The 11,793-nt window shown below is 43.0% G+C and overlaps 1 protein-coding gene across 1 annotated transcript; it reads left to right on the top strand.

Annotated features, from left to right (window-relative positions):
• Positions 1 to 2,492: 2,492 nt before the first annotated feature.
• LOC104034492 (C-type lectin domain family 1 member B-like) lies at positions 2,493 to 9,559 on the top strand. The gene is made up of 6 exons (XM_009487517.1): positions 2,493 to 2,604; positions 3,692 to 3,781; positions 4,925 to 5,023; positions 5,274 to 5,428; positions 5,989 to 6,101; positions 9,436 to 9,559. The coding sequence occupies exons 1-6, from the start codon at positions 2,493 to 2,495 to the stop codon at positions 9,557 to 9,559; spliced, it is 693 nt and encodes a 230-aa protein (XP_009485792.1).
• Positions 9,560 to 11,793: the final 2,234 nt, after the last annotated feature.

The raw sequence follows: 11,793 nt of genomic DNA, 5'->3' as shown, positions 1-11,793 counted from the left end.
CATGGACAGTGAAGAAGATGGGGTGAAGTGAATAAAGGGGTGCACTGAGGGAATGAGCCCTGCAGTGCCATTCTGAAGTGGAAGGAGAATGGTGGCTTCACATTTGCCCATCTACAATGAGATAATGAAGACAGTGAAATGGGAGGATCCTAAATGTCAGCTGCTGGATAGGAAAAAGCAGAGTTCATGGATGTCAGGAAGGCAGGTTCAGAAATAAAAGAGTTGAACCACACACCACAGATGCACAGTGCTTCTTCACAACATCCTCCACTACGCTCTCTGCTCCAGGCCCTGCACTGAGTGCATTTTCTCTCATTCCTAATGGCCTCCATCATCCTTGTTATGAGCACATCTGCTGCCCTGGAAGGGGTTTAGACTTGCCAGTAGATGTTGGTACTCACACACTGAAATGCACTTGTCAGCAAGATGCTAAATGTTATGATGCCAATCTGTGTTCACATATGCTGTAGAAAACAACAAAGAAAATACCCCTTCTCTGTGAAGGTCAGCCACTTTACTAAAGAATTTAATGCTTGTCTGTCCCTTGGATCTTCCTTGTCTGTTTGTTCTTTCTATTTCAAATCAGAATCTTAAAACATTTAACGATTGTAACATTGTTCACTGATATGCTTTTAAATCAGTAAAAGGTGCCTAAAAGACTACAAGAAGGTGTCCAGGAGCACAGCTACAATGGCAGACATGGGACCATCTCTTTATGAGCAAGCGTTCCTGTGGAGCCCTCTATCTTGTCCCCATATTCATACTTATGCTCTGCCAGGGCTGATTAGATCACTACCAGAGGCAACTAACAGAAACTGTAGTAAGGGAAAACTGAGTTAGACACAAGGAGAACATTCTTCACAGTGGGGGTGGCCAAACACAGGAACAGGTACCCAGAGAGGGTGGGAGACCTCCATCCTTGGAGACTGCGTGAACTTGACTGGACAAGTCCTTGAGCAACTTCATCAGAATTCAAAGCTGCCCCAGTTTTGAACAGGAGGTTCAACCACATGCCTTCCAGAGGTTCCTTTCAAACAACAGCACTTAAGACATTGAGTCTTAAGACACCATGTTTCTGCCACGTGTCTTTTCTTGGGGGTGCCTGGACTCCTTGACACAGGCCTCAGCTCTGGCTCATGCATGTCTAATGACAGGTTTCCAGTTACACAATCTCATTATCACCCTACAGATTCACATTGCTTTAAGCCTGCCTGGTCTTTCCCACAGTGTCTTCTCTCCTTAACAGGATCTTTCAACTGGTATTAATTTGGATCATGGACCATGGTCCTTCTCTCTGTCCCTGCCTTCACTTGGTCAGTTTTTATATTTGTTTTGTGTTAAATTAAATAAACCTCTACTCATCTGAAACATCTGAGGCAGCAGGTGAGGTGCTAACCTTTCAGAACCTTCTTTCTTGACGTCATGACTTTAATACATCTATGTTCTCTTGGTAGGGGAACTTCCAGAGGAAAAAGGGAAGAGTGCACAGCACTGTGCAGGCAGGCCAGCAAGCTGTGAGCCAAACTTTGCAAAAAGAAAAATGGGCTCCTACTATAGCTGGGTGGTGCAGAGAATTTGAGTTACTAAAGAAAGTAGCATCCAGTCTGTTTCTCACCTTTTAAAATTTTGTCTCCAAGTTACAAGAAAGGGGAACAGCTGATGCTATTTCAGGTGGTCTACTATTGTTCCCTTGGGCATTCTCCCCTAAAAATCATCATGAGTCTTCCCTTCATGCTCATAGATCACAAAGTCATGGAAAGATTTAATTTGGAAAGGATCTCTAAAATTAATCTCATCTGAACTCCTGCTCAGCAGGTCTAATTTCAAAGGTAGATCAGATAAGCTCAGTCCCTGTCCAGTCAAGTTCAGAAAATCTCAAAGGATGGAGATGACACACCCTCTCTGGGCACCTCTTCCAATATTTGGCCAATCTACCTGTAACTTATGACCATTGCTTCTTGACCTTTCACTGTATACTTCTGAGAGTCTCGCTCCATCTTCTCCATAGCCCCTTTATGCAGTGAGAGTCTACAATTGGATTCTCCTTAGCTTTCTCTTCTCCAGGCTGAACAAATCCAGTTGTCAGTCTGTCCCTATAAATCAAGTGCTCCAGTTCCTAAGCATCTTGATGTCCCTCCCCTTGACCAGTTTTAGTGTTTATGTGTTTTATGGGATTTTTTTTTTAATGGAAAAAGAGGGGAACTACCAGGCCATACATTTACTGGGACTCATGTCATCCCTATGTGTCTCTAGACCTGGGAATGCAGACCCAGGCTGAGATGCGATGGGTGGGAAGAGAGGAGATCTTCCCCTGAGGGAAGAAAAGGAGGAGTCACATGTAACACTTGAATACTTGTAATACTTGAATCTTGCCTTAGGGCATTTGAACTGTGACTCATTCTCCTATCCCCTCCCTCTTTCTGCTTTTCTTTTTGCCTCTCCTCCACAAGTCATTCAGTCTGTCTTTTAAGAGGATCGTTACTGAACCACGCATGAGTTCTCAGATAATGCATACGAATACAGAGGAAGAGGATGGATACTCTAATTTAAATCACCTGCCACAGCATCCAGCCAGACACTACATGTCTCTGAACATCAGCAAAGGTACAACTGACACTTGCTCTTTGAACTTTCTGCGCTATGGTAGACAATGACAATAGGAACAGTCTCTCTTGTCCAGCTGAATAAGTAAGAAAAATATGTACTTATAGGTTTAATGTTATAGGTTTAATGCACTATTTGTATTGTTTTGTCTGATAAAAACCAGCATTCATAAATGTGAAAATGCATAGAGTGGAACTATGGCCATTACTTGCCCTAAATTTCTGTAGGAAAAGAGAGGTAGCTTCAGGATCAAGCTCCAGAATGTAGGAATCAGATTTAATGTTGGCTAGTTTTATTGTTTGTTTATTATTACAAGAAATGGCTACAGAGACAGGACATTCTGACTTTAATAGGAAAAAAACTTTCATGTTTTGCCCTCTGGACCTCAATTTTTCAGAAAATGCTTAAGATTCATAGACTTTAACACCAGGAGGTGTGAGGCAACACTGGGCCTGAATATACAGGTCATGTCATTTCCCTTCATGTCCCATAGCTCTAGTTGGGCTAAAGCATGTACTTCAAGAGGGCATCCAGTCTTGAGTTAAATATTTCTTCATCTAAGGTTCATTATACTGCGTTGCCATGACTGGTGATAGCAACTCTCTGAGGGGAACCTTGGCGGATATTTTGGACTCCAGAATTTTCCTGAACTGGGCTTCAGCCTGGAGCTGGCACACAGCCTAAGTACTGTGTGCCCTGAGATCAGGAAGGATTTGTGCAAAGTGTAAGGTGGTATGCAAACACTTCCTTACTCTGTTCTGACTGACAGTACTGTCAAAGGAGAACAGGAGCATCACCTAATTCTAAGTCAAAGGATCACTACAATGTTTCATAGTTTCATCATTTGTCAAAGGCAAGGAATCCCTGACCTGTTCCATTTAAACCATGTCCAGTGTCTCCTTTCAAACAGACCTCTTTAACAGAGGCATCACATCTTCTTCTCCACTTGCATTTGGGTTGATCCTTAAAATATACTACAGCCTGGAAGGGGAACTCTTTCGAGAGTCACCAGATGGCTTTTCATGGATAGGTGGAGGGGTGGGAGTGCTGCTGAACAGGGTGCAGATAAATTGTTGGTTTCTCCCAGGGCACTCTCTTCCCTTTGCTGTATGGTGGCCGGTTATCTTCACTTTGTTTGCACTGTGCCTGGCCCTCACCATAGGAATGATAGTCCTAGGTAAGTGCTGAAATATGCTGTGTACCTTTATTCATATTAACGCCTTGGGAATAACTGCATTGAACAAAGGTGGCAGACTGACTGCAAGAAGAACAGTCGTAGCTTATCCTCCCCACATACACTGTTCTTTCCTCTTCTTCTAGTTGCCTATGATGAACACTCTGCAGCCTGGTGCCATAAGGCTTTGAGGGAAGCAATTTTTTTAAGTCTGGACCTGTGCCCAGATCAAGGATATAGAAGTCAAGATGACATATGGATTCTGTCCTCACCCATCTATTACTCATTTATTTGCTAATTCAAAATCAATTATAAAATTCTAATGTTGACTTTCATAAATCAGTTTGTTGTTTCCCTTCTTCTCTTCTTCTATTATTCAAGTCCTTCTACTCTACTGGAATAGCAGTTCTTGTCTCATTCATTTGATAAACATTTTGTGTTTGTAGACTAACTTTTCATGTTTGTAGACTACTGTCTTAAATTAGTTCATACTAGTGTGTTAAAAATGGACATACTTCTAGCACTCAAATTAGTGAGGAAATCTCACTTTTTCTGTCTGTTTCACTGTCATCCCAGTTTCCCCGAGATGTTCAAGAGAACTGAAGACTCTCATACTTATATTAGCTTTTATCATGTGTGATATGACTGTACCTATACTTTTTATCACAAAGCCTGGACATAGTCATTCTGAGCCATTGCTACCAAAAGCCAGTATCTAAATACTGTTGAGGAAGATATATAAAAAAACCCTCTCCGCTTTCTTCAGAGAAGTTTTATCAACCTTTAAGAATAAAACGTTTTTTCAACCTGAAGTACGTTTAGAATTTTAGGTTTTTTTCAAAGGCTTATAAAACTTCCTTTAAGATCAACATGATTATTTTGGGATAGTCCTTCCTAAGCATGTTTTTTTGCATTATTTTAGTCTTTTATTAGGTTACCAAGTGGCCTGCAATGGCACTCTGATTAAACTACATATAGACCATTTTCTCATCTGCTAATCTCACAATATGTGTCACTGTAGCATCATAGTTGCATGTGAGCACACTGTTGCAAAAAGTGAATTTGCGTAATATGATGAAGCATGCATCATGCAGTAGCATCATCACAGCTTTTTTGTCTCATGAAGACTATCTTTATAAACTCCAGGTCTCAAAGATTCTAAGGCATCTGCAGGACACAATGAAAACTTGCAAGGACTAAAAGAGAGATTGTGCTTGATGGGTGACGCAAACAGGAGGAACGATAGTAAGTAGAACTGCTCAAACAGCCTGAAATCTATGTGCTAGGCCTTATATCAGAGTAAACAAGGGTGTTATATGCTATATCAGATTAAATAATGAGTTTTTAAGAAAAAGGGGTAAGTGTAGATGTGACCCAAAAAGTGCCATATACCTTTCAGCTCTGCACAACTTTGACTTTCCAGGCCTATGCGTGTAGACCCCTCTACTCTTACTTTGGCTGTCTGTAAGGGATTGATGGTTTCTTTCTGTTCTAGGATCTGCATGTTCACTCTGCCCTGTAAACTGGAAATGGGTTGGAGGCGACACCTGTTTCTACTTTTCAGAAAAGGAGGCCACATGGCAGGAAAGTGAAGACTTTTGCTTCTCCCAGAATGCCACCCTTCTTATGCTGAAAAGGAAAAGCAAGTTGGTATGGTTCCAATCATACTGGTATTTCTTTGCATTGGTATCAACTATTCAAAACTCCTCACCAGTCAGCAAGTACCTCTTGATGTTATATAGTAATAGAGGTACTGTCTCCAAGGTGAGAGGCAATGCAGACTGCAGAGCATTTAACCACAAATGTGTAATGATGAGGTAGCTAGCAACACAGGATATTATTCAGCCAAACAGTGGACATGAGTGTTACGGATCCTGTGGAAGTTATAAGCAGTGAGTCTTTCATTCAGGAAATCTCACTGAATACTCTGAGAACTGGAGCTAATTCTAATTCTAGCTAACAGTTCTAATTGTTGCCCTGGTCTTACTTTTAATAGAGATGCCAGACACAAAATATTCCTGTATGCACACCAGATAGAGATGTTGACTCTTGGAAACTTATGAGGGCCTGATAAGGAGTTCAGAAAATTGTTGTCAAATTACGTCCTTTGGTTCTTTCTTGATCACCTCCTCTCTCAACAGTAGTTGTTTAGGTACAGCAAAAAAATACCCACAAGCTCCTTAGTGATAAAAGTTTTGCATTTTTTATAGATTAGCATATCCCAAATATCACAAAAACAATCTTATTGGATTGGATTATCATATGGATTTGATGGCTGGTCTTGGATAGATGATACAAAACTTTCTACAAAGAGAATGGCCTGGTAAGTTTTCTGAACTTAAACAGTTGGTGGTTTTTAACCTCTTCTTGCACAACATCCTCCTTGTGCACTGAAGGAGGAGGAAACGAAAATCCCATTAATGGCAAAGCTTCAAGGCAGAATACAGCTGCAGATGGATTTGGAGTTAAAATACTCTTTCAGCTGTGGAGTTCTGAAATAGAGAAAGTCTCAGAAAACTGGAAGTGTGAGCAGGAGGAATCAGCAAACCAGCACAAACAGTGGCTGCTCTCACTATTTAAACCCATTCACTTTATGAAACATCCCACGACTATAGGAAGCAACCCACACTTCCTTCAAGACAGCCTACCTCCTGCAAAGCCTGCCTGCACCTGACTCTTCTACTCAGCAACAATTATCCCAAATTCACTTCTCTCTTGCATCAACATTTTGAGACCTTTATTACACAAAAATAGTCAACATTAGGTGGAGACAACCTGTTTACTTTTTCTGTAAAATCTCATGAGCTTACTCAGTGTATTTCTCCTTTACTAACCAGGGGGAAAAAAATCAAATTCCCATTCTGTTCTGTGTGAAGAGATCACTGTATGCAGTAATGCGAGAGTCCTCTTCAGGGTCTGGGGAACCTTCTTTGAGTGAAGATTCTCCAGTGCCTCCTTGGAAACATGTGGTCATTTTGTCTTGCAAACTGTTACACTTCCGTAGTAGACATTGGGCAGAATGATCTGGCTTTTGTTCAGGCAGAGCACTGCCTTTCAGTTTCCAGACCCAAACTACCACTACATAAAGCAATGGTTGGAGTGACATAACCACTGGTGAGGAACAAGTGCTATTTCCTGCTTTGATGATTCTCCATATGTAGGCTTTCTTTTTTACATCTTTGAGCTGAAGCTAGTTTGGGTTGGAAGGGACCTTTAAAGGTCATCTAGTCCAACCACCCTCCAATAAGCAGGGACATCTTCAACTAGATCAGGTTGCTCAGAGCCCCATCCAACCTGGCCTTGAATGTTTCCAGGGATGGGTCATCTGCCACCTGTCTGGGGAACCAGCTCCAGTGTTTCACCACCCTCATCACAAAAAATGTCTTCCTTATATCTAGTCTAAATCTACCATCCTTGAGTTTAAAAACATCACCCCTTGTCCTATCGCAACAGGCCCTGCTAAAAAATTTGTCCACATCTTTCTTATAAGCCCTTTTAAGTACTGAAAGGCTGCAATAAGGTCTCCCTGCAGCCTTCTCTTCTCCAGGCTGAACAACCCCAACTCTCTCAGCTTTTCTGCACAGGAGAGGTGTTCCATCCCTCTGATCATTTTTGTGGCCCTCCTCTGGACCTGCTCCAACAGTTCCATGTCTTTCCTGTGCTGAGGGCTCCAGAGCTGGATGCAGTACTCCAGGTGGGTCCTCACCAGAGCAGAGTAGAGGGGTAGAATCACCTCCCTTGACCTGCTGGCCACACTTCCTTTGATGCGACCCAGGATACGGTTGGCCTTCTGGGCTGTGAGTGCACATTGTTTGCTCATGTCCAGCTTTTCATCCACCAGCACCCCAAAGTCCTTCTCCACAGGGCTGCTCTCAATCCCTTCATCCCCCAGCCTGTATTGGTACTGGGGGTTGCCCTGTCTAAGGTGCAGGAGCTTGCACTTGGCCTTGTTGAACCTCATGAGGTTCACACAGGCCCACCTCTCCAGCTTGTCCAGGTCCCTTTGGATGACATCTCATCCTTCTGGTGTGTCAACCACACCACTCAGCTTGGTGTTGTCTGCAAACTTGCTGAGGGTGCACTCAATCCCACTGTCTAGGTCACTGATGAAGATATTAAACAGCACTGGTCCCAGTACAGACCCCTGAGGGACACCACTTGTCATTGATCTCCATTTGGACGTTGAGGTGTTGACCACTACCCTCTGGATGTGACCATCCAGCCAATTCCTCATCCACCAAACAGTCCACCCATCAAATCCATATCTCCCCAATTTAGAGAGAAGGAGGTTGTGGGGGACTGTGTCAAAGGCCTTACAGAAATCCAGATAGACGACGTGTAGCTCTTGGCTTGTCCATTGATGCAGTCACTCCTTCATAGAAGGCTATTAGGTTGGTCAGGCAGGACTTGCCCATGGTGAAGCCATGCTGGCTGTCTCAAATCACCTCCCTGTCCTTCATGTGCCTTAGCATATCTTCTAGGAGGATCTGTTCCATGATCTTCCCAGGCACAGAGGTGACGCTGACAGGTCAGTAGTTCCTAGAGTCCTCCTTTCTTCTCTTTTTAAAAATGGGCACAGTGTTTCCCTTCTCCCAGTCACCCAGAACTTCACCTGACTGCCATGACTTTTCAAATATTATAGAGTGGCTTGGCAACTACACCAGCCAATTCCCTCAGGACTCTGGGATGCATCTTGTCAGGTCCCATAGACTCATATACGTTCAGGTTCCTCAGGTGGTCATGAACCTGATCTTCTCTTACAGTGGGAGGGACTTTGGTCCCCCAGTCCCTGTCTTGTGGTCCATCCACTTGAGAGGTGTGCAAAGAGACAGTGCCAGTGAAGACTGAGACAAAGAATTTGTTGAGTACCTCAGCCTTCTCCTCGTCCGTTGTTACTGGTTTGCCAATGCTGCTCATCACAGGGGCCATGCTTTCTTTGACCTTCCTTTTCTGGCTGACATACCTGTAGAAGCCCTTATTATTGTTCTTTGCACCCTTTGCCAAGTTCAGCTCCAGCTGCGCCTTGGCCTTCCTGACCCCATCCCTACATAACCGGGCAGCATCCCTATACTCTTCCCAGGATACCTGTCCCTGCTTCCACTGCCTGTGCATTTTCTTCTTGCCCTTTAGTTTGACCAGCATGTCTCGACTCTTCCATGCTGGTCTCCTGCCTTCCTTTCCTGACTTCTTACACCTGGGGATTGAGGGCTCTTGTGCTTTATGGAAAGCATCCTTAAACATCTGCCAGCTCTGTTCTGCTCCCTTGTCCCTGAGGGCAGTTTCCCAGAGGGTCCTATTGACTAACTCCTTGAAGAGCTGGAATTTTGCGTTCCTAAAATTCAGGGTTCTGACTTTACTCTTCACCTGACCCATATCCCTCAGGACTGCGAACTCCAGCAGTGCATGGTCACTGCAGCCAAGGCTGCGTCCAGTCTTGATGTCACTGATTAGCTCACTTGTTTTGGTGACCAACATGATCCTTCAGACTTGAATTACAAGATCTGTTATGTCCTTCAATATTTTGTACAAACCTTTATAAACCTTAAAATGACTAAGCAACTTTTGCAATAATGTATGATTGTCCAAAAGGGCTTTATGGGTTTTTTTAACATTTGTACATGAGAGTTTTTAACGAGATGGTGTGGTTTTTTTTCTAGGATTGATTTGTCCTCTAAGCAAAACTGTGCATACCTGTCTTATCGTAAGTCAAGAGTTTACAGTGCGAATTGTTACAAGAAATATCCCTGGATCTGTGAGAAGGCAGCAGTCCAGCTGATCTAAAAAGATTATCATCAGAAAAAAACCTGGAAGAGTATGAAGAAGATTTTGATGTTCAGATGTTTCAAAGAAGGGGTGTAAAATAATGTTTAATACAAATTCAGAGCAGAGTCCATCCTTTCTTCCTAGTGTATTCACACAAACACAAAAATGCAAGAGAGACAGAAAGCCTTTGCAGATAAAAAGAACCAGCAGTAACAAATACCTGCAAATCAGAGATGAACTATTAGTCTTACTGTTCTAGTTCAGAAACCACTACCTTAGCAATGCTGACAATCTTAAACATTACTTACAGCCGAAGAAATCAGAAGTGTAAAGGCCTGCGGGACCACTTCTTGACACTCTGATTGGACTTTATGTATATCCATTTCTACCAAGGCTCTCTAGTGTATTTGACCTTACTCAGATGATTAATCTTCTCTCACTTCTATTTGTAAAGATATGCTAACCTCTGATAACTCTTAACTATTTCCAGCCCTCTCTTCAGCACACTCACTTTCAGTTATTCTATATTCGTCTAAAACTCCAAGGCAAGCTCTGCTCTCCTTTACTACTTAAAAATGTGTGGGTCCCTTGTTCACTGCTTGGCAGTGAAGCATCACTCGGCATCCTCATTTTCTTCTTGACTGGGTATAGTATATGAATTTTAGATATGTTCAAATTTTACTTCATTTACATGCAATAATATGGTCGTCCAAGAATGCCCAGAAGTCAGTGTTAAATGAGTTTTAATAAACAGTATGCCATTATCATAATCACCATTGCAGTTATACAGGGACAATTGGAATAATGATTGGATTTTTCCAAGAACACCATCTGAGGGCCATAGTCTTCAGCTAACATAGCATACATCCATCCCTTTACCTAAAGCATCTCATCATATGAAAGGATGGATATGCGGCATGAATGGCTGCACTGATAGCTGGAATGTTGTGACAATATTCAGAAAAGTATTAACTGCTGAATGGGGAACTGAATTTTCAAATGTATGGGAAACCACATATTTTTGGTATTATATATTAATTGTCTTTTGGAATGGATGATTTTCTAAATCTAAGTCACTGTATCTGGTGTATCTTGTTCAAGATCCTGAGGGGAGGGAGTTGGATAAAAAGCCCTGGACTTCAGGAGAGCAGGCTTTGGCCTCTTCAAAGATCTGCTTGGAAGAGTCCCATGGGATAAGGCCCTGGAGGGAAGAGGGGCCCAAGAAAGTTGGTTAATATTTAAGGATTACCTCCTCCAAGCTCAAGAGCAGTCTGTCCCAATGAGTAGGAAGTCAGGCAGGAATGTCAGGACACCTACATGGATGAACAAGCTGATCTTGGCAAAACCCAAACACAAATAGGAAGCATACAGAGGGTGGCAGCAGGGACAGGTAACCTGGAAGGAACACAGAGACACTGTCTGGGCATGCAGGGGTGAGGTTAGGAAAGCCAAAGCCCAAAAGGAATTCAGTATGGTGAGGGGTGTCAAAGGCAACAAGGAGGGATTCTACTAGTACATAGGTGACAAAAGGAAGACTAGGGAAAATGTGGGCCCACTGCCAAATGAGACCAGGGACCTGGTGACACAGGACATGGAAAAGGCTGAGAGATACTTTCAACTTTACAACGCCTTCTTCGCCTCAGTCTTTACTAGCAAGACTGGCCTTTGGAAATCCCAGATCCCAGAGACCAGGGAAAAGTCTGGAACAAGGAAGATGTAGCCACAGTGGAATAGGATCAGGTCAGGGAGTACTTAGGCAAACTGGACATGTGTAAGTCCATGGGCCCTGATGGGATGCACCCATGAGTACTGAGGAAGCTGGCACATGTCATTGCAAGGCAACTCTTGATACTCTTTGACTGATCATGGCAACTGGGAGAAGTGCCCAAGGACTGGAAGAAAGCAAATGTCACTCCTATCTTCAATAAGGGCAGGAAGGAGGACCAAGGGAACTATAGGCCAATCAGCCTCACCTCAATCCCTAAGAAGCTGATGGAACAACTAATCCTGGAAACCACTTCCAGACACATGAAGGACAAGAAGGTGATTGGGAGTAGCCAGCATGGATTCACCGAGGGGAAGTTGATCTTGACCAACATGATAACCTTTTATGATGAGATGATTGGCTTGGTAGACAGGGAAAGAACAGTGAATATTGCCTACCTAGACTTCAGTAAGGCTTTCAACACTGTCTCCCATAAGATCCTCATAGAGAAGCTGTTGATGTACAGGTTGGATGAGCAAATAGTGAG

Source organism: Pelecanus crispus, chromosome 1 (genome assembly GCF_030463565.1).
Source record: "Pelecanus crispus isolate bPelCri1 chromosome 1, bPelCri1.pri, whole genome shotgun sequence".
Classification (NCBI taxonomy): Eukaryota; Metazoa; Chordata; class Aves; order Pelecaniformes; family Pelecanidae; genus Pelecanus; species Pelecanus crispus.
Note: the sequence above shows the minus strand (reverse complement) of the source record. Positions and strands in the feature narration are given on the sequence as shown.

Excerpts from the sequence above, each read along its gene's own strand:
- LOC104034492 (XM_009487517.1), top strand. The coding sequence starts at position 2,493 with ATGAGTTCTCAGATAATGCATACGAATACAGAGGAAGAGGATGGATAC. Across the intron at positions 3,782-4,924 it reads CATAGGAATGATAGTCCTAG|GTCTCAAAGATTCTAAGGCA; the intron begins GTAAGTGCTGAA and ends TATAAACTCCAG. Across the intron at positions 6,102-9,435 it reads TCTACAAAGAGAATGGCCTG|GATTGATTTGTCCTCTAAGC; the intron begins GTAAGTTTTCTG and ends TTTTTTTTCTAG.